The sequence below is a fragment of the Pyrus communis genome, chromosome 6 (genome assembly GCF_041283825.1).
Source record: "Pyrus communis isolate YQ-2024b chromosome 6, ASM4128382v1, whole genome shotgun sequence".
Classification (NCBI taxonomy): Eukaryota; Viridiplantae; Streptophyta; class Magnoliopsida; order Rosales; family Rosaceae; genus Pyrus; species Pyrus communis.
This window is the reverse complement of record NC_142570.1, coordinates 114,531-135,757: the sequence shown is the minus strand read 5'-3', so window position 1 is coordinate 135,757 and position 21,227 is coordinate 114,531. Positions and strand designations below refer to the sequence as shown.

General features: G+C 39.7%; 4 protein-coding genes across 5 annotated transcripts; 3 read left to right on the top strand and 1 right to left on the bottom strand.

The window, feature by feature from the left end:
• Positions 1-987: 987 nt before the first annotated feature.
• LOC137710362 (dolichyl-diphosphooligosaccharide--protein glycosyltransferase subunit STT3B) lies at positions 988-5,692 on the bottom strand. The gene is made up of 6 exons (XM_068449316.2): positions 4,353-5,692; positions 3,667-4,203; positions 2,844-3,298; positions 2,510-2,632; positions 1,847-1,906; positions 988-1,408 (listed from the first exon to the last, which is right to left on the bottom strand). The coding sequence occupies exons 1-6, from the start codon at positions 5,289-5,291 to the stop codon at positions 1,279-1,281; spliced, it is 2,244 nt and encodes a 747-aa protein (XP_068305417.1). The 5' UTR covers positions 5,292-5,692; the 3' UTR covers positions 988-1,278.
• LOC137710363 (DNA-directed RNA polymerase II subunit RPB7-like) lies at positions 5,679-7,711 on the top strand. Its single transcript, XM_068449317.2, has 6 exons — positions 5,679-5,932; positions 6,227-6,392; positions 6,518-6,568; positions 6,744-6,809; positions 6,924-6,992; positions 7,450-7,711. Exons 1-6 carry the CDS (start codon positions 5,817-5,819, stop codon positions 7,510-7,512), a joined length of 531 nt encoding a protein of 176 aa, XP_068305418.1. The 5' UTR covers positions 5,679-5,816; the 3' UTR covers positions 7,513-7,711.
• A 522-nt stretch (positions 7,712-8,233) lies between these two features.
• Positions 8,234-13,206, top strand: LOC137710651 (plastid division protein CDP1, chloroplastic). Of its 2 annotated transcripts, none has more exons than XM_088695244.1 (12): positions 8,234-8,594; positions 8,891-9,004; positions 9,126-9,263; positions 9,581-9,685; positions 9,777-9,899; positions 10,181-10,549; positions 10,641-10,793; positions 10,937-11,056; positions 11,424-11,489; positions 11,577-12,350; positions 12,462-12,652; positions 12,773-13,206. In XM_088695244.1, exons 1-12 carry the CDS (start codon positions 8,337-8,339, stop codon positions 12,855-12,857), a joined length of 2,496 nt encoding a protein of 831 aa, XP_088551370.1. In that variant the 5' UTR covers positions 8,234-8,336; the 3' UTR covers positions 12,858-13,206. The 2 variants fall into 2 exon arrangements, with proteins under 2 accessions (XP_088551370.1, XP_068305833.2); XM_068449732.2 differs by having other exon boundaries at positions 8,235-8,594; positions 10,698-10,793.
• A 339-nt stretch (positions 13,207-13,545) lies between these two features.
• Positions 13,546-16,932, top strand: LOC137710416 (succinate--CoA ligase [ADP-forming] subunit alpha-2, mitochondrial). Its single transcript, XM_068449430.2, has 7 exons — positions 13,546-14,014; positions 14,476-14,685; positions 14,934-15,104; positions 15,345-15,468; positions 16,160-16,221; positions 16,401-16,482; positions 16,581-16,932. The coding sequence occupies exons 1-7, from the start codon at positions 13,799-13,801 to the stop codon at positions 16,718-16,720; spliced, it is 1,005 nt and encodes a 334-aa protein (XP_068305531.2). The 5' UTR covers positions 13,546-13,798; the 3' UTR covers positions 16,721-16,932.
• Positions 16,933-21,227: the final 4,295 nt, after the last annotated feature.

Sequence of the window (21,227 nt, the reverse complement as noted above, 5' to 3'; positions counted from 1 at the left end):
TTGATCAGACGGAGTTGCTGTTAATGCCTGAAGAAGAAGGTGAGGGGTGCTGGTGGCCATCGTGATCGTGATCGTGGTGGTGATGGTGTTCCTCATCGTCGCTGTCGTCCTCGTCGAAGGGCTTCTGCTTGTGGAAGATGCAGCACTTTTTGGAGCTCTTCTTCTGCATAAACTCGTTGTCCACCGTCCCTTCCTTCCACGACACCTGCTTCTTCTTCTTCCGATTCAGCTTCAGCACCACCGCTTCCGATTGCGACGACGATGCGCCCGCGTTCTCAAGGGTGATGGTCGTCGTCATGCTCCCGCTCGTCGTTGGTGCTGTTGTGCCTCTGCCTCTCCCGCCGCCGCTCATGCTTCAATCGCAAATCGCAAATCTCAATCAATCGTCAATCCCAGGGCGTTTCGCCCGGTTCGCTCGCTTGCCTTTTACCTTTCTTTCCTTTCTTCTCTCTTTTAATTAGATTACACCCCTTTGACCTTCTCTAACCGCTCACCAACAATTGCTTGCTTTTTTCCTCCTCTTTATTTTCCCACCCACTCTCTAATGAAAATGTTAATAAAATGCTTATTCTTTGGGTATAAGAAATGAGAAAAATTAATGAAAAAAATTTGAAAACTTTGAGTTTTAACGATAAGAACAAAAAAAAAAAAAAAAAAAAGTAAATAGTACCATATTTGATTTTTTAATATAAAAATATAATTTTTCGTTAAAATGAACAGTACCGTGAATTTTTCGTTAAAACTTCCTAAGAAATAATGGTATTTGCGTTAAGGCAGAGGCATGTATGATTTATTGTCCGACTTAAACTTTAATAAAAAACCTTCAGTCCTGTTTCCTTTACTTAAACTTTAATGAAAAATCTCCGGTACTGTTTACTTTAACAAAAAATCACATTTTTACACTAAAAACCCAATCCTGATACTATTCACTTTACCTTTTATTTTATGTTAAAACTCAAAGTTTTTAAACCTTCTTTCCCAATCCTGATAAGAGAGCTTAAATGTAACTTAATAAAATCTTTCTCAACGATACAAATCAACAAAACCGTTGGTAATTCACGGAGGCAAAACGACGGGCTTCCAATCAGGGGTTCCGGATCCAGATCAAATCAGTCACTAAATAGCCTTCAGTGCCACAAACCGAGTCTGTGAAAAAGAAAAATACGCTTTTGCTATCTTCTAAAAACTACATCTCAAGACTCCAAGCTCTCCGCCTTTCATCTAATCATGCTCCTTCACTGTTCTCCTTTCCTTCTTGTCGCTGCGACTGCACCGGACTTACCACCTATTATTTGGTGGTTTCACTTTGTAAATACGAACAATCCAATTCGATGTTGTGAATGCCTCTTCCAGGTATTCAAGTTTGATATCCTTATTTCCAATTTCAACCCCCCGTGCACGATCATACCTGTCAAACAAAACAACTGCAATCAGCAATTTGGCATAGGTAGCACATGCTGATGCACTGCAAACACACACAACATAAACGTGTTTATGCAATAATGCACTCTCCATTTTCACCCAATAACGTACTAGGCCTCAACTAGTGATGTAAACCCAAGCCAACGGAGAATTACCAGCCTACTGCAGCCTTTAATGCAATATAAAACTTAGGAAGAGCACCCAGTATTATCAATCTTGCATATTGCGGCCATTCTCCCCATAAGGATGCATAGGCTCCGGTTTCTAGGTTTTCTATTTTTCAATCAGTTTAGACAATTGTTGGTAGTGTCTCAATACTCCATGTGCTACGCTTTTGCATTATACTTGTGCTGTGCGTTTCTTTGCACACCAACGCACAGCAACATGCACACCTACAGTTGTTATCAAGACACATGAAACTTACCCAGGTGGTTTTCCATACTCTGTCGTCATCTCTCCAAATCGATAGTAAGACAGCTTGTACCTAATCACCATACAAAACGAAAACCAAATCATTCCTGTACAGAACTTGACATAATACATAAGGAACACTGATAATATAATAATTTCCAAATGGATATTTCACCCAAGGGTCTAAGATTAATTTTGAGTGAGATAGCGCCCAAATACCCCGCACATTAGAACCAGTGGTCCAGCAGAAACGAAACTCAATTTACTTTATGATATACAGCCCACTATATCAATCACTAGGCCTTAAGGATTGCAAACCAAAAAATCATCAAAGCCAATCAGCTCTTTGACTAATTTCAAGCAAGTATAAGGTGTTATCTTATTACTAAAAGTTTTAAAGAATTCATTCATAAAAGAACAATCATACACATAAGCTCAGTGTAACAAGCATATGTTTTCCACTTTGCCTACTTTAAATCACCATAATGATTTTCCTACAAACAAATTGTTCTGGATTATGGAACCCCTTTGGACGCATGCGTTTTTTCTTTTATACTATGTTCGTGAAATGAAGTAAGGTGTGATCCCGCTAGAAAAAGATGAAATTAATAGCTCTGTTCAAAAATCTTACATGTACGTACACAATATATAAGTCTAGCTGTGTTATGAAACTTACATGAGACAGTTCAACATCTTGGGAGCTGCACCTTTGTCAACACGATATTCACCATTAACAAGGTAATCGGGTTCCTTAATCACAGGAAATACTCCACCCCCAATTCTGACCATCCACAGAAATCTGGCATACAGAAATTTGTCTTACTATTACAGTATTACTATATGGTGAGTGCAGAATAACAGACAAGAATATAACTTTCACTTAAATTCAACAAAAGGGTTCTGAAGATGAATCAGAAACATTGGTTGAGATAGAAGTAAGACACATGCATAACTACACTGGTCCACCAACACAATCATAAACAAGTATTATGAAATAACAAGTGACTTACTTGTTGATATCATCAGAAGAATAACCAGTAACACCACCAAATACAACTAAAACATAGTCCACGTCAAGTGATCTCATTATGTCATATGCCTCATCTTCATAAGATGACATTGCACGCCCAACTGTAGCAATGTGTGTATTGTTCCAGGTGTTATTGTCAACTATAACAGTTCTGTTTCCCATTGCAGTGATTTGGTACCCATAATCCCACCATGACATCACTTTAGCATCTGGAGGAGTATTCTGACGAAGCCAAAAGTATGCCTCACGGTAATCATCAAAAATGACCCTGTTCCCATGGGCACCCCTTGCAGCCAGAACAATTGAGGGAGATGAGTACGCCTCTGATGTAACCCAGGTGCAGTGAGTTGCATACTTACTAAGCAAGTAAAATGCACCAAAAAGTAAGGCAAAAGCACCATTTCTTTGAAAAGGCTGAGATTGATCAATTGAACCCTGTTTGTAACACAAATTTTAGCAAAGATACTGCTATATACTGTAACTAAAAACATAAAACCAAAAATAGTACTTGATATATACCACCAAAATATCTCGAAAGAAAATCACCACAGAACAAAACATTAGCCGGCATTAACCAGTTCTAAATGGCGCACACAAAACACACTCACAATATTGTCCTCACCGCTAAGAGTCAAAATCCGTACTAACCATGTTCACATAAAAATAAATTTCCTATTTAGAGATTCAGTAGCTGCCACTGCATTTGGTTCAAACACTTGGTGAGTATGGACTCTGTACTCCACAGTGAGCAAGAGATCAGAACTGTAAGTGTGTGTATGCATATAAAGGAGCAAAGATCTCACCTTTGAAGAACCTTTTGTGCTGCTGGCTCCTTTGGCTGAACCAGTTTGAGAAACCTTGTCCTTTGCCCTGGCCAACTGTGTCAAATTCTTAATAGTCGCAGAGACAGCAATAGCACTAATAAGACAAACTGCAGGTGTGGCAACAAGAATCAACCGAACCATGACACCAGCGAAGTACATGCTTGTAAGACCATACATTACTATAAATATGGTGGCATCTGACAACCGCTTGAAGCAGAAGTAGAGACCGGCAGGGAAAAGGAAGAGCAAGATATGGAAATCGAACATAAAAGATGACCAAGCTGTTGGTTGATGCTCAGAGACAGATGCAATAATAGGAATGTGATCCTTGGCATATGTTGGGTCTAGCAAGGAATAAAACCGGCCAGTCCATGGAGAGATATAGCCAGATGCAGTGCCGACTCCCAAGGCAACACCACCAACGGCCACAGCACAGGTGACAGTGATCCTTAAAAAGGCTTGAAACATCTTTGAGTCACTTAGCAGGTGCTTGACATAATCTAAGAAGTAAAAAACCTGACAACCCCATCCCCCGTGCCACCAACCAAACATGGAAAATGAAGTAAGCACTAAGAAATGAATTGACATAAGATGTTTACTTCATAAAACAAATAAGTTGGTATATCATAAATTGAATTCTGCATGGAATGGAAACGTAAAGCAACCTGCATCAAGAAGAAGACGCCCATGGCAGCCATGTGCTCCCCAGACTGAACGTGCTGAAAGCCGACAAAGCGAATTTGCATAGCGAGCAACATTCCGAGAATATAAGTGCAATTGTAGGCGACATACAACCTCATGGAATAGCGCCCGGTGATCAAAAGCACCAAAACGTAAAGGGGAATCAAGTTGATTATAAAGATATAACCTCCCCAGGCAGAGACCATGTAGAAGTAGCCCAATGCGGAGCCCAACGCCCAAGCGAGCGAGCCGGTGTTGACGGCCTTGACGAACAAGTAAAACGTCAGCAACAGGGCGAAAATGGCGACACCCTCATTGTCGTAGGAGCCAGCCACCGATCTGGAGATGTAACCTGGGCAAATGGCGATCAATGCGGCGGCAACAAGGCCGGCACCGGTGTCCCATATCTCTTTACCAAAGAAATAGGCAACGATGGTGGTGTTGGAGGCGAAAAATGGAGCGGTCAAGACGCAGACCTCTCGAATGTGAACGGCGAAGCTGAGGAATCGGAGGGCCCAGTAGATGATGGCGGCGGTGACCATGAGGCCAGGGTAGAGAGTGCCGCCGATGATCCGACCCAAGGGGTACCAGCTCTCGGAATCGAACCAGTTCCAGAATTCGTAGAAGCCCTTCTCGGTGAGGTAGAGGGTAGTACGGTAATTGAAATAGGGATCGAACTCGTGGATCATTGACTCGTAGCGGAGGACGCTGAAGAGGCGGGTGATGAAGGCGAGGACGTAGACCAAGCAGAGGATGGAGACTCGGATCAGGAGCTCCTGCTGCTTGGTCTTCAGTTTTAGGGTTTTGAACGAGAAGTTGCCGAGGAGATCTGACATGGGTGTGGCTGGGGGAGGGGATGGCGACGAAGATTGGCCGGTTTTCGCGGTGGCTGTGCCGTTGAGGGGCTCAGATTTTCCGACCATGATGTTTCAGTTTCCGATGAGAAAGAAATGAACTGGAGTGAAGTGAATTTCAGGGGTTGTGAGATAGTTTTTTCAGAGGGTTATGGGATTTTGCGTTTCACTGCTACACTTAAGAGTGGTGGGAGTGACATTTTAGGGTCGCCACGAGCACGACGGACAAGGATCAGGGATCAGGAATGGGATCTGCTACTGCGATTTCAAGAATCTCCCCGCAGGTCAAACGTTAATACAAGCATTAACAGCGTTGGACTTGGACATGCGAGCCTAGATATTTTGGGCTTATATTTTATCCGGCTTGGCTGGGCCCTCGAATTGGGTTTTCCTTTTTACTACGTTGTCCCACGGCGAGAAGGAATCTGCCTTGTTATTTAAAGAATTTTTACGAATAAAAAGGAAATCCCTAGGTCGGTCGCTCTCTCGAGAGTAGTAAGAAGTTCCAAGTTGGAAGCTCAGGGCAAACGTCGAATTCTCAATTTCCATCTCACCAATCAGAATTGAGAGATTAAGATTCAGAAAGAGAGAAACATGTTCTTCCATATAGTGTTGGAGAGGAACATGCAGCTCCATCCTCGCCACTTTGGCCGCAATCTCCGTGAAAATCTCGTTTCCAAGCTCATGAAAGATGTCGAAGGCACCTGCAGGTTTCTCCCCTCCTCCTTCTTCTTCGGTTTTTTTTTTTTTTTTTTTTTTTTGCCTTTTTTTTGTTCCCACAATGTCGCCTGAGGAAAATTAAAAATTAAGGACGAAAACGGGAAACCCCTCTTTGCTCTATGCTGGTGGGAAGTAAACTTCAGAACACAAAAACACCCCAAAAAATTTGACTTTTGTCGATCCTTTTGTAGACAGTCATCACTATGATTCAATTCAATTCTCTTCACCGTTTTCATCAGGGTTTGCGATGCATCAAATAGTTGATATGTATACTTTTTGTGCAGTGGCCAACATGGATTTGTGGTTGCAATTACGGGCATAGAAAACATTGGGAAAGGGATGATTCGTGACGGGACAGGCTTCGTCTCATTCCCCATGAAGTACCAGTGTGTTGTTTTCAGACCATTCAAAGGAGAGATCTTAGAAGCTGTTGTTACCATGGTAAACAAGGTATGCTATTTCCTCCTTCACCTGTTAACGTTTTATCATCAGTGTTCTTACTTTGGTTTTGCAAGCTCTTGTATTCTGTATAATACTAACTACGAAAAATGTAATGTCATCTCGAAATTTTATAGATGGGATTCTTTGCTGAGGCTGGTCCTGTTCAAATCTTTGTTTCGAACCATGTAAGTATCTCTTCCCCTTCGATTATTCTGGGCAGTGATAAGCATTATCCATATCTTGTTAGAAAACTTTGTTTTCCATAATTTTTTTTTTTTTGTCTTGTACAAAGTTGTAAACATTTGCAATGACTTGGGTTGTGTTGTTGCTATGGGTTAATGTCGTCATCTTGTGTTGTAGTTGATACCGGATGACATGGAGTTCCAGACTGGGGATATGCCAAACTATACAACATCAGATGGATCAGTATGCTTCAGTTTCAAACTTTCAACTGATTCTCAGCTGTTTCTTTTAGCTTTAGATTTATATGGTTAAACTTGTTTTAAAAAATGTTTAAATTGATTTCTTGTTATTTTGCAGGTTAAGATTCAGAAAGACAGCGAAGTGCGATTAAAGATAATTGGAACCCGAGTAGACGCTACTGAAATTGTATTACCCTCAATCTGTTTTCTCTTGTCTCAGCGGTTTTTATATTTTGCCATCTTCCTTGTACTGTACAAGTGATTCAGCTTTTGTTATGGAGGAAAAGGGTGGTGTGGGGGGGATGATTTAGAGGCGTAAAGTAGTACATTCATCCTAGCCTTCTAGGAATGGTCCTGTTTAATGTTTCCTTGATTAGTCAGCGAGTCTTATTTTGGATTTTTGACACTAGTAAATCATACTGAATGTGGAGTGGTGGGATGATCATCATGATCCTAACCTACATTCTGAGGAATGTCTTACTTGTTTGATCCTGGATAGCTGCCGTAGTCAGTTTTTGGTGCATTAGTTTCTTAGAGCCTGGCTGAAGCCACTTATGTAAAAACGGACTAAAATAGTTTCGTCCTCCATGCAAGTTAGCTTCTTTTTGTTTGCTTCTGATACTAGTTTTCCCTGTATTTTGCAGTTCTGCATTGGCACCATAAAGGACGATTTCTTGGGTGTGATAAACGATCCTACGACTGCTTAATGAAGTTGGGATATTTGTAGGCATGGACATTTACCCGTTTGCCTTGTGGCATTTGTTCTGTTGGATGGCTGAGTAGCGTGGATTTTTTGTATGTTAAGTGGGGGAACGTTTAGACCTGCTTTGTAATCCTAGAACACATAAAACCATCCTTGTAATTGTGTACAATTTAATCTTATTTACTCAGAGCATGCTCAACTCATTCATGTTTTTTGTTTTGTTTTGTCGTCGGTCGATTTGTACATGTTACTTGGGCGAAATGGCATAATGGATCATCCTTGTAGTCATGAGAGAGCAGTATAATCCTTGTCATTTGAGGTTCGTGTGTAGGGTAATGGTATTTTCATGCTCAGATGGAAGTAGCTCATGTGAAAACCAAGAGTTTGGCGATGCAATGCATCCGAGGTTTTTTCTACGATTCCTTACATCCCGACGTGTTTGTAAAGTCTGGTCAAAACACATAAACATAAAACCTAATCAACCGAAAAAACATCACAACTAACAACGGAAAGAAAAAATAAATTCACGACAAAAAATTACAACAAAATCCTCAAAAACTGCATCCTTTGCCCTTTCTCTTTACTTTTTGGGTCTCAGTCGAAATCCAAAAACAATGAGTGATGAGCGTGTTTTGTTTGTTCTTTCCTTCGCCTTTAATAATAATATAATTATTTTCTCAAAAAAAAAAAAAAAATATATATATATATATATATAAAATAACAATAATAATAATCTGAGAGATAAAATGAAAGGAACGGTGAAGGTGAAAATTCCAATTCTCTTCATCAGCGACAGCGAGCGAGGAGGTAGTAACTAACTAGGAAGCCATGACAGCTGCTTTGTCTCACGCCTTGCTAAGCATTCCGTCATCTCGCAGTTGCCTTTGCCGAATCGGTAATCACAAGCTCTGCGTTTGGGGTTTCTCCAGTGAAAGAAGCGACTCCGGAATCGGAATTTCTAGGGCTTACAAGAGGAACCGTGATAATCTCACCGGCCGCTGGAGTCTCAAATCACTCGACACCCACATTGGTGTCGAGACTGCTCCTCCTCGCACCACCGTTGAAATCCCCGTCACCTGTTACCAGGTCGCTTCCTCTGCTTTAATTTGGATGGGCTTTGTGTTTGTCAAATCGAGTCATTTTTACATCTACTTTCTTTCTGGTTGAGAGAGATCCTGTAACAGTGGCTGAACATACTCAGTCTGCTATCCTTTCGCTAGCAGCATATGCAAGCCTAGCAGTCCCATAATTAATTGTTATCACAGTTTGTCTAGTATTTTAGCGATTAAGGGATTTGTTTCTTGTGCTATGATTTCCCTATTTTCGGAACTTCATTATAAGTCACCATTTACTAACTTAATGCCAAACGAATGACTTTGCAGCTTATTGGCGTTCCTGCTAAAGCTGAGAAAGATGAGGTTGTTAAATCAGTGATGGAATTGAAGAGTGCTGAAATTGAAGAAGGCTACACTTTGGATGCTGTGCGATCTCGCCTGGTACGCTCTTGGATTTTATTCTTTATTTTTTATATCATATCAGCTGGGAGGAGTTTTCTTACAAGTTGTGCTATATATTTTATATTGTTCGATTCTTTTTCTCTTACTGCTTTGTTTTCAGGGTCTTTTAATGGATGTGAGAGATAAGCTTCTTTTTGAGCCAGAATACGCTGGCAATATTAAGGAAAACATCCCACCTAAATCTTCCCTACGAGTTCCTTGGGCATGGTTGCCCGGTGCACTTTGCCTTCTTCAAGAGGTACTTAGTTTTACATCGAATGTTGCCTTTAAGGCTCTTTGTTCCTTTCCTTCCCTTCAATGAAAAATAAATATTGTTGAGCACCAGTTTAACTGGAATTGATTTCTTTTTTCTGAAAATTAATTACTGTACTCTTTCAGTGAAACTCCATTTGCCACCATACTTTACATTGTGGATTCTTGTAGATGCTTTATTAATATATTTGTAATTTTAGAGAAAAACCTTTTTTTTTTTTTTTGTCTAATTAAAATCAAAAGAAAAAAAATAGGATTTTGTTTTGAAAGACGGGTATATGTTATGGGATTTCTCCATTCTAGGTTGGGGAAGTTAAGCTTGTGCAAGATGTTGGCCGCGTGGCTGTTCAGCATCCAGATGCTAAGCCTTATATTCATGATCTTCTTCTATCTATGGCGCTAGCGGAGGTAAGGCATATCAGGAAAGGGGTCTGGATATTGTGCCATCTGTTTCAGCCTTGTTATGCCTCCTTTTCTTATCCTAGGTGCTTTCTTGAAGTGTGCAACTGCAAAGGTTGGTTTTGAGAAGAACAAGGTGTCCCAAGGTTTTGAAGCTCTAGCTCGTGCTCAGTGTCTTCTAAGGAGTAGAAAGTCTCTTGGAAAAATAGCATTGTTGTCTCAGGTAATACTCTCATCTTCTATTCTGTCAATATTTTGTTATCTGGTTTGTCACTCTGGAATGGGACTCTTGTTTTTCTGTTGCAAAGTAGTGACCAGATATCTACATAATAATCCCAAAAGTATAGTGGATCAAATGTTGAGATGTTAAGACATTCTTAGTCAGATGGATCATGGACCTGCTGGTTGAAATCTGTCACAGCATTTAACTTTTTTCCATGCTTGTGCCCAAAAGTATACTTGCTTTTGCTGCTGTGTAACACATATGTTGGCCATGCTTAATAGATAGAAGAATCTTTGGAGGAGCTTGCACCTGCTTGTACATTGGAATTGCTTGGCATGTCTCAGTCACCTGAGAATGCTGAAAGAAGACGAGGAGCAATTGCAGCCTTGCGTGAATTGGTCAGACAGGGACTTGATGTGGAAACTTCATGCCGGGTCCAAGACTGGCCATGCTTCTTGACCCAAGCACTTAATAGACTAATGGCTTCAGAGATGGTTGATCTTCTTCCATGGGATGAGCTAGCTATTACAAGGAAGAATAAGAAGTCACTAGAATCACAGAATCAACGGGTTGTAATTGATTTTAATTGTTTCTACACGGTGTTAATAGCTCACATTGCACTGGGTTTTTCAAGCAAGCAAAAGGAATTAGTAAGTCCATTATTCACCTAGGTTACTGGCTTTGAAATAACTAGTTTTGAATATGAATGCTGATGGAATAGTTCTCTTCAAATTCTCTCAGGGTGGTTGTTGTGTGTTCCATTTTGTTAATTTCAGTATTTATCATATGGTTGGGCAGATTGAGAAAGCAAAATCTATATGTGAATGCCTGATTGCATCAGAGGGTGCTGATCTGAAACTTGAGGAAGCTTTTTGCTTGTTCCTCCTTGGTCAGGTATATTCTTCCTTCTAGTTTTATTTCCTGCACTGTTTCATAAAATTCTTTTGGATATCATGCAGAGATAGAATTTTTTCCTAGAATTTTTTTCCCTTTTTCTCCTTTCTGTTTCGTTAACTGAATATTTACTTGCTTTCCAGGTTGATGAGGCTGCGGTTGTTGAAAAGCTTCAGAAGCTGGACTTGAACGCAAATTCTGCTGCACGAAATTCAATCTTAGGGAAGGAAGTTAAGGATACTTGTGGTGCAACTCAATCGTTGGTATATATCTCTTATTGGTTATTGTTGCCTCCCTATTTACACAGCGTTATCGTGGTATTAGCTGGATTAAAAGGCTCTGTGTATCAACTCCTTTTGATTAGTGGCATGCACATCAGTGGTCCAAAAAAGCATACACCAGCAACCAGGGGCCACTCTAGTCTATTTTCTTTTTTACTCTCTATGTGTCATGTCATGGTTTCAGGAAAAGTAAAAGTTGTTTTTAGCCTGCGGAATAGATGGTTTATCATGAAAATGCAATGTGTTCTATATTGTGCCACTTCACACTCTACTTATTTCAGTACAAACTTTATGTTTGTTTTCAAGGTCAGTACTTTCTCATGTCGGACTGCCTGCTGAACTTGATCAGGAAATGTGGCTGAAGGATGCTGTCCTTTCTGTGTTTCCAGACTCACGAGATTGCTCTCCATTGTTGGTGAGATTCACAAGGATGGATTGAATAAGGATCCTATCTTTAGCTTTACCAGATGGTTTATGTATGTGTGTATGTATGTCTTTGTAGGCCAACTTTTTTGGTGGTGACAAGAGGACTCCTTTGAGCAAGAAAAGCAAAGTAGTTCCACAGAAGTTGCCTATCATAAGTCAAAGACCAATATCCACTGCTTTTGTGTCGGAACGGAGGGATTTCGATGAATCTTTTTCCCATATGAACTCTTCTCAACATCTTGGGACAGCTGTTAAGCAGTTGGCTTCAACTGATCTGCAAAGTCCCATAATATTGGGCAAGACTGGCAGTGGAAGCAGTTCTAATGCATCATCTGTTCAATTGGAAAGGAATCTTGGCATGCCCCGTGGTAAAGCTTGGGATGGTTGGTTTGCGAGAGGAGTTTTGGTGGGAAGAATCGCTTTAGCTGGAGTTTTGGGGTGCATTGTTTTTGCTTCCTTAAGGTTAACAGGCTTGAAGGGAAATGAGATGAGAAGTGCTTCTAAACAGGCCTCCAGTAAGCCAAATATGCACACAAGTTCTATTGCTTGGACGACAGTTTCATCTGCGGATTCTAATCTAGTCCCTGCTCACGTCAAGGGAAATGGACTAGCAGGCAGATTTAAGAAGCTTTTGGCGACTTTTATGAAGCCGGTGGGGACCTGCTCAGATGCTGGAAATCCACAAATTCTGGATCTGTCTTCTTCAACAGCTGTGTTCCGGAGGCTTATGTCTATTGAAGAAGCTGAAGACCTTGTGAAGCAATGGCAAGCAATTAAGGCTGAAGCTCTGGGGCCCACTCATGAAATTCATAGCCTCTCTGAAATCCTTGATGACTCGATGCTTGTTCAGGTATATTTAAGCTTACTTCTTTTTACATGTTCTTTTCCTTGATAATTCTTGCAAGTTTCACTGCTTCACTGTATGGGTGTGGGTGGTTACGACTGCGTGCATGATACACAGTGGCAGGCTTTGGCTGATGCTGCAAAAGCGAGGTCTTGTTATTGGAAGTTTGTCTTGCTACAACTGTCAGTCCTTGGTGCTGAAATTATATCAGATGAAGTTGGAGGGGAGAGAGCAGAGATCGAGGCTGTCGTAGAGGAAGCGGCTGAACTTGTTAATGAATCTGAGCAAAAGAACCCAAGTTATTACAGGTGAGCTGAATGAAGGAGTTATGATTACTCTTGTGGTTTCTGTTACCATATGTGGGGTGGGGAGGGGGTGATGATTACCATGGCTTGTATTTGATTTGTTTTCTGTTGGAGTGATTGCAGTACCTATAAAATTTGGTATGCTCTAAAAAGGCAAGAAGACGGTTCGTGGAGGTTCTGTGAAGGGGAAGTTCAAGCACCACCATAACATTGGCCTTGCCTAATAGTTGCTGCTGAATAATGCTTATCTAACTTGGTGGGTTTTCCTCCCATCTGTAATTTTTATTGTGGAGGAGGTCCCGACTAATTGGAGATGTGGATCTAAATTTAGGGAGGTTTTTTTTTTCTTTCGCACAAGTTTGAAAATGGTTTGTTTTGATAATTATTTAGTTTTGATTATGTTAATAATTGTTTACATGTAGCTGGTATAGAATGAGCGTTGCTTTCACCATCATGTGTTTGGTGACTCTTTTAACATAGGAATTGTTTGAGACATATACAAATTATTAATTAATTATCCAACTCAAAGGACAAGGAAGGAGGATCAAGTTTCCAAATTTACCATGTCTTGTTATGCTAATGTACCCGTTTATCTTTTGAAATCTTTTTATTTTTTTTTTAATATAAATATGAACTTGTCAAAAGATTAAGAGGTGACGAGCAACTTACGTGGAATGAGCTTATTGTCATTGTGGCATTCTTGTCCAATTAATTGGATCGACACTTACTTTTGATTTTCGAATATAGTAATAATTGACACATGCATTAAGTCAGAACTAACAGACAAATGCCTGCAAATAATGGTGTTGCTAAACAAACAACCCAATGCCTTGATTGAAAAAAAAATAACAAACAAACAAACAACCTAACGGGGAAAATGAGGTCTAAAAGAAAACAAGGTGGAAGCCCATGATGAAATCCATCATAGGATTTTAATTTCCCAAATGCGGCTCAACCCACCAGAAAGCTTTTGAGAAGAAAGCCCAGCCCAGCCCATATTAAACCACAGCGCCCCACCCCCACAGCCACAGCCACAGCAGAAGAAAGAAGAATCTGAGACTAAACACTGTTTCGTTCATCTCATTGAATTGAAGCGCACAAAATCAGCCCCCGCCAGCCAACTGAGAGCGAGCGAATCACGACGGTGTGATGGGTCGCCAAGCCGTAGCCAAGCTGATCTGTTCGATCGCATCGCGCAAACCATCTCCTTCAACGTCTTTACTTCAGCGCCGTCATTACTCCCCGGCTCCGCCCCCGCCCCCCGCTGTCTTCGTCGACAAAAACACTCGCGTCATATGCCAAGGCATCACCGGAAAGAACGGCACTTTCCACACCGAGCAAGCCATCGAATATGGCACCAAAATGGTATCTATCACTTGCACCTGTCTTTTCTCCAAATTGGTCTCTATATGTGCTCTCGCTCCCATCTGTTTTCCATTTCCGTTTGCTTTATTGAATTACTGCTCTGTTTATGTGTTTAGATTCATTTGCTCATCTGCTTAAACTTGTTTGTCTCTTCCTAGTGAATATCAAAGGCGGGCTTTCAATTCCCTATAACTAATTCAACGTGAAAAAACGAGCGATATGGGTTTCATAATGCGCCAACATGCTGCTAATGCAATATTTTAAGAAAACCCCCACTGTTTACTTACATGTAGCAATGGGCAACCTATTCCAATGAACTGCTATATAGGAGTGATCACAATTAACGGACTGGGTTTCAATGTGAATTTCCCAAAATAAGCTTTCTTTTAGCAATATACTTTAACCATTTTTTTTTCTTTCCTTCTTCATTGTTTAATGTGCATACGATTGTGCTGAAACAGGTGGGTGGTGTAACACCGAAGAAGGGTGGGACTGAGCATTTGGGACTTCCTGTTTTCAACTCAGTTGCAGAAGCAAAAGCTGAAACAAGGGCTAATGCCTCAGTCATATATGTTCCCCCACCATTTGCTGCTGCTGCTATTCTGGAGGCAGTGGAAGCAGAGCTGGATCTTGTTGTCTGCATTACTGAGGGGATCCCACAACATGATATGGTAGTGTTAATTTCACCAATATCTTCAAATAGAAAGGATAAGGTCACCATGTTTTTACTTGGTAATTTGGGTTTTGAGACTTCTAAAGAACCCCTGACCATAGTTATTGAGTTTATCCTTCGTGGACTATCATATGGCTTGACTTTTGGACTTCATTGAACTTGATCTGGGCCCTGATTATTATTTTCAGTTCACTAGTTCACTGAAAGCCTTGTTACTGATCTTGAATCTGGTCTTAACTGATTCAGGTGCGTGTCAAGGCTGCTATTAACAGGCAATCTAAAACTCGGCTCATTGGGCCAAACTGCCCTGGAATTATCAAGCCTGGTGAATGCAAAATCGGAATTATGCCTGGCTACATTCATAAACCTGGGCGCATAGGAATTGTTTCTCGATCTGGTACCTTGACCTATGAAGCGGTGAGTACTATTTTTAATCCAGGGAGACTGGGAGAGTTATCTGATTAGGCTCTACAATTTTCCCTTTCCAACATACAATTTTCATATTAATTTGGTTCTTTCAGCAGATGGGATACTCTTATTATGATTCAATCTTCAGCTCTTCTTGTTTGATGTTTGGATCTTGTGGGTACCACTTCCATTTACAATTTTATTCCTTTTCCTTGTAAATCTGACTAATTTATTCCTTTTACCCTGTAGGTTTTCCAAACAACTGCTGTTGGCCTTGGACAATCCACCTGTGTTGGTATTGGGGGGGATCCGTTTAATGGTACAAACTTCGTTGATTGCATTGACAGATTCCTACAAGATCCTCAAACAGAAGGTTAGGAGCTTGATTTAGTTTTTCTCCTGTTGCAGTTGGTCAAATTGCAGATTGAAAGGGAGGAATGTGCATCCCTTCATGCACTCATCTCTATATGTTTATATTGCATGTTCATATTGATGCTATGAGCGTCTGTAAAATAATAGATTGTTTTAGGACGCTTATTTTTCCCATCACTTTTGTCGAGTCAAATAGGACGTGTTCGTACGCTCTGATTCTTCAACACTTTTTAGGGGCTTTATGAAAAGCATATCATGCTCCAACTACTTTGACTGGATTCTAATTTCCATGTAAGCATCAAGCTCCATGTAGTGCAAAGTCTTTTATAAGAGGATATGAAGATGATATCCAACTTTTTGTGGTTAATGACTCATGAGTCAAATTTCATTTAGATTCCTCATTTAAACCTATTTTCATTTTCGATTAAATTCAATTTTTTGATACAACTGTTTGTGTTATGTCTCTCTCCATGAGTTCTCAAATTACTACTAAAGTTCGTCCTTTTAGGACTTTTGTCTTTCATGATTTTGGATGCTCGTCCATTCTACTATTTTTGGCTTGCTGTGATTATTAAAGTGTATGTATTCTTCTTACCTTTGTCATCAGTGTGGATATTGGTGAGGTATACAAGACAATACGTGTTGAAGTAGAGGACTAGTAATTTGAACTAATTCTAGAATGTATGTTTCAGGTATCGTTCTTATAGGAGAGATTGGTGGGACTGCAGAAGAGGATGCTGCTGCATTGATTAAGGTCAGAATGTCACCATCTTTGGTTAGGGTTTTGAGTGGCCATAACCGGAGAGAAATACCTTTCTGTTGCTTCGTATCTTTCTAAGGATTTGTTGAGCCATAAATTGATTTTAGTTACTGGTGTCTATATTTGTTGTCTGGATATGGGTGCTCAGACTGATTCTCTGACCAATGAAACAGGAAAGTGGAACTGAGAAGCCTGTTGTTGCATTTATTGCTGGATTGACTGCTCCTCCTGGTCGTCGAATGGGTCATGCTGGAGGTATATAATTCTTTACCCTCTCTCTCTCTCTCTCTCATTGTCTAAGGTTGAGTCTCTGGTTTTCGATATGTTATGATTGCTTGCATTTGGTTGTGCAGCTATTGTGTCAGGGGGAAAGGGTACAGCACAAGACAAAATCAAGACACTAAGGGAAGCTGGGGTTACCGTGGTGGAGTCTCCTGCGAAAATTGGGGCGGCCATGCTTGACGTCTTCAAACAAAGGGGCCTTGTGAATTAGCAGCTTGACAATGTCAGTTCACTTGCAATCACACCTATAATATTCTATGGCAAGATGCCGAAAACAAGATGATTGTCTCCAGTTTTTCAGTGATTATAAGTTAACTATGAAGGAGCATTTGAATGCTCCGAGTTTTTCCTTTGTCCCATCAATTTGTTTATGAGATACGTTTTGTCATACATAACAAATGAAACTACATATGTTGAAGAGTATTCCCCGCATAACCAGGTTGAAAATAATTTATCAGAAGAGGAAAACAATGAATTAATGAAACTACATATGTGCAGCCTACAATACATCTATAAGGGCGGTTTAGGGGAATGGATCTTTTTAAAAAGAAATGTGAATTAGTTGTAAGGTTCACATCACATTGTAAACTTTCTATCGAAAAGTAACACCAACTCACCAACACCGAAACAAATTAGCAAATTGGCAATAAGCCCCTGTTTATTAGGCAAGGCTTCCATAGAATTGTATAAACTAATTGAGACATTTTCTAGAAAGATGTTTCATACAAAATAACTCAAGGTTCTTGGATAATATAGTCAACAACACCATATTGTATGTTTGAGCAGCATCTTGGAAACTTCCTTCGTCGTGGTGGGTGCTCGATGCTTGAGTAAGTATTGACAGACTCACTCTTACAAATATAATAAGTGCAATTCTTCTAATCTAATATAATATAATAGAGTAATGTTATTTGTATCATGTTTTTGTACCATATTTTTATACCATCTTAGGTGACATTTGATCTAGACAGCCACATCATTTGAATTAATCAAAATTTTAAATTTAGTTTATTATTTAATATACTAATAATTTAAAAAAACTAGTTAATTAAATGATGATTATGGTATACGAGGAGTCTTTCTCCTTTTTTTCTTGGGTTTTGCAAATGAGTATAAAATAAATATAGAGACACAATAAACCTCGACTAAATCGGAGAGTAAGTTCCTAAAGTATAGGTACTCACCGGATATATTGTGTATGTCCTCACATATAGGGACTGTATAGAGACAACCTTGAGCAGACAAAGTGGCCCACAATCTTGATTGAAGCTTTTAACGCTTTTAATGTTAATGTTTTTAATTAATTAAAAAAAATATGTTAGAAAACGGGGCTTATAATCTTGATTGAAGATTTTAATGCTTTTAATTAATTAAAAAAGGTTAACATAAACAAAAAATGTGCACTTAATCAAACTTTCACATAAAGTTATAAAAGTTTTAAATTTAGGAATTCTACTATAAGGAATTAGAAGCAATATTCCTTTAAAAACACAAAGATTTTCTTTAAATATTTAAATAAGTACTCAAAAGTAATAATGAAAGTCTCTAAATAAGAACTTCCATTAAAGATGTTGGCCCTCTAAAGTCAGAGAGTATTGATGAAAGCATTGCTTAATATGCAAATTCATCAGTTGCTCGATGCAAAACTACTATAGGTGTTTTCAGTTAACGGCGAAAGCTTTGCATATGCTGATCAATCCTCAATCTCGATACCCCTAACATGTGTATAAACATGTATCCTAGAGGACAGAGACTTTGTGTCATATTCACTGTACTAAAGATTTCCGACTAGATGTTAAGGAGTTGATCACCGTTCTGATTACTTGTTAGGGCGTTTGAAAATTATGAAATGGCGCCTATATCTTCCTAGGCACCACACCTGACTCACCTAAACCCACCTAAGTCGTGACTCTCAATTCGACAAAAAATAAATAACTTCCAATTTGCATTTTATTTTTCAATGAATTATGAGAGCAACTCCACCCCTAAAGACTTTGCGTCAACACCCAGCCCATTTATCCACTTCAGTGAACAGTAATAGACCCTAATGAACAGTAATATGCCAAAGCATCTCCACCCCAAATAAAATGTGCTGGCACCCAGTCTAAAAATGAGTTGGCACAAACGATCTCCACCCTTACAAAATGCGCTGGCACCCAGTCCATTTAAAATATTAAATATTTTTTTTATAAAATAATAAATTAAAAAATAGTTTTAATTTCGGATAGGATTTTTAACCAATCTCGTCACGCCACGTGTCATTATCCTTATGTACTATTTTGTTAATAGATTTCCGCTAAGATTTTCAACCAATCCCGACAAGCCACGTGTCACTTTTTGTTTACAATAATTTAGGCAAGATTTCGATAAGATTTTCAACCAATCTTGTCACACCACGTGTCATTATCCGAACGTACTATTTTGTAGATAGATTTCTAATAAGATTTTCAACCAATCCCGACACGCCACGTATCACTTCCTGTTTACAATAATTTAGCCAAGATTTCGATAAGATTTTCAACCAATCACATAGTGCCACGTGACATTGTCCAGAACCTCATCTTCTCTATTTTTTGTCCATATAAACCCTACATCCCTACATCCATCCTCACACTAAACTCAATCCTTTTTTTAGCTCAGAATTCTTCTTTATCGTTTTCAAATCTTGAGTTCTTACAATGTCTTCTTCAAGGAGAGTGTATAAATAGTTGCAAGAGCAGCAGAAAAGGTTGTTGGCACAACAGGAAGAATTGGTCAATCTTAACGAAGGTGGAGGTGGAGATGAGGCCTTCGCAATGGATGATGATGAGGATGATCACCATAGAAGGCGGAGGGCCTCACATTCCCGCCGTATCATGGAAGCTGTGGATCAGATAGCCAAACCCAGACGTGCGGCAAACATCGATAGAAGAATAGAAAGACGAGGTAAAGATCTCTTGGAAGATTATTTTATTCCCAACAACGTTTTCCCTGATCATGTTTTTAGACGTCGTTTTAGAATGCAACGAAGTTTGTTCGATAAAATCATGAGTGCTGTTTGCAACCATGATCCATATTTTGTGCAAAAAGATTATGCTTTTCATGTTCTAGGTCTTCTTCCTGAGCAAAAAATTATGCCTACCTTGCGAATGCTTGCATATGGAGTATCTGCAGATCAAGTGGATGAGATCGCAAGGATGGGAAAAACAACAGTTTTGGAGTCTCTAATGCGGTTTTGCTATGCAATTAAAGCCCTCTACACCAATGAGTACCTTCAGAAACCCACGCCAAGGGACATGCGAAGGCTTCTGAGGAAGGGTGAGATGCGAGGCTTCCCTGGTATGATTGGAAGCATCGACTGCATGCATTGAATATGGAAAAACTGTCCAAGTGCGTGGCAAGGAGCTTATGGCGATAGAAAAGGAGCCAAAAGCATCATTTTGGAAGCGGTGGCTTCTTTTGATGCATGGATTTGGCATGCTTTTTTTGGTGTTCCAAGAGCTCAGAATGACCTAAATGTCCTTGCCCAATCTCTAGTGTTTGACGAACTACTACAAGGAAATGGGCCGAGATGCACATATTGGGTTAATGGTAATAAATACGAGGGACCATACTACCTTGCAGATGGTATTTACCCAAGGTGGTCAACATTTGTCAAAACAGTGCCACATCCGTAGAGTGAAAAAGAAAAACACTTCGCAAAGTGTCAAGAAGGGTGTAGGAAGGATGTCGAGCGTTGTTTTGGTATCCTGCAAGCTCGTTGGGCAACTGTCAGGGCTGCAGCTAGAATGTTTGATGTCGAGGCTCTTTGATCCATCATGATGACGTGTATTATTCTCCACAACATGATTGTTGAAGACGAGTATGATTATGATGCCGTCGATGAACACGAGCCGAATCCGATGAACAACTCAAGAACATAAATCTACTATACTCATGACCGAACCGAAGATCCTGTGCAACACAAGCCGTTGGAACGGGATACACGTTACAATGAATTGATCATTCAACGGTACACTTCATTGCAAGAGCCATATTGGCACATAACCCGCCAGAATGACTTGATTGACCACCAGTGAAGATTGCACGAAGGCGAAGATACTTAAAATAAGGCTTGTGGTTGAAGAATAAAGTATTGTTTTTTAAGTAATCTTATTTAGTGTGTTTTTTTTTTTTTTTAAGTTTATATGGTGAGGTTATGTAATTTTATTTGGTGTTTTTTTTTTAAATGTTTATTTGGTGAGTTTATGTAATCTTATTCAAATATTTAAATAAAGTTCTAAAAATAAATAAGAAATTAAATAAAGTTCTAAAAATGTTAAGAAATTACATAACAAATTAAATAAAGTAGTACAAATAAATATGAAATTATACAAAGTCTGTGGAGTTAGGATACATGGTGCTAGGATCTTGGTTGCTAGGATTTCTGTAGCTGGAACCCCCTTGACTTGTTTCGGCATCTCTTGCACGCCTCCTTCGCATGATATCTCTTTTTTCTGATGTCCAAAAATATTTTGAATTTGGAGACAGTCCTACTAGAAACTTGTTCATAGTGTCACGATCTGCTTGAGCCATCCTTTCTTCTCTAAGCATCTCATTCTCTCGATGAAGTGCTTCTCTAATCATCTCGTTCTTTCGATTAACTATTTCTCTTTGTCTCTCAGCTGCCGCATCACGAGCCTCAGTAACTGCTATTATTGCTGCCATAGCAGTAGCTTTTTCCTCATCTCTAGCCTTTT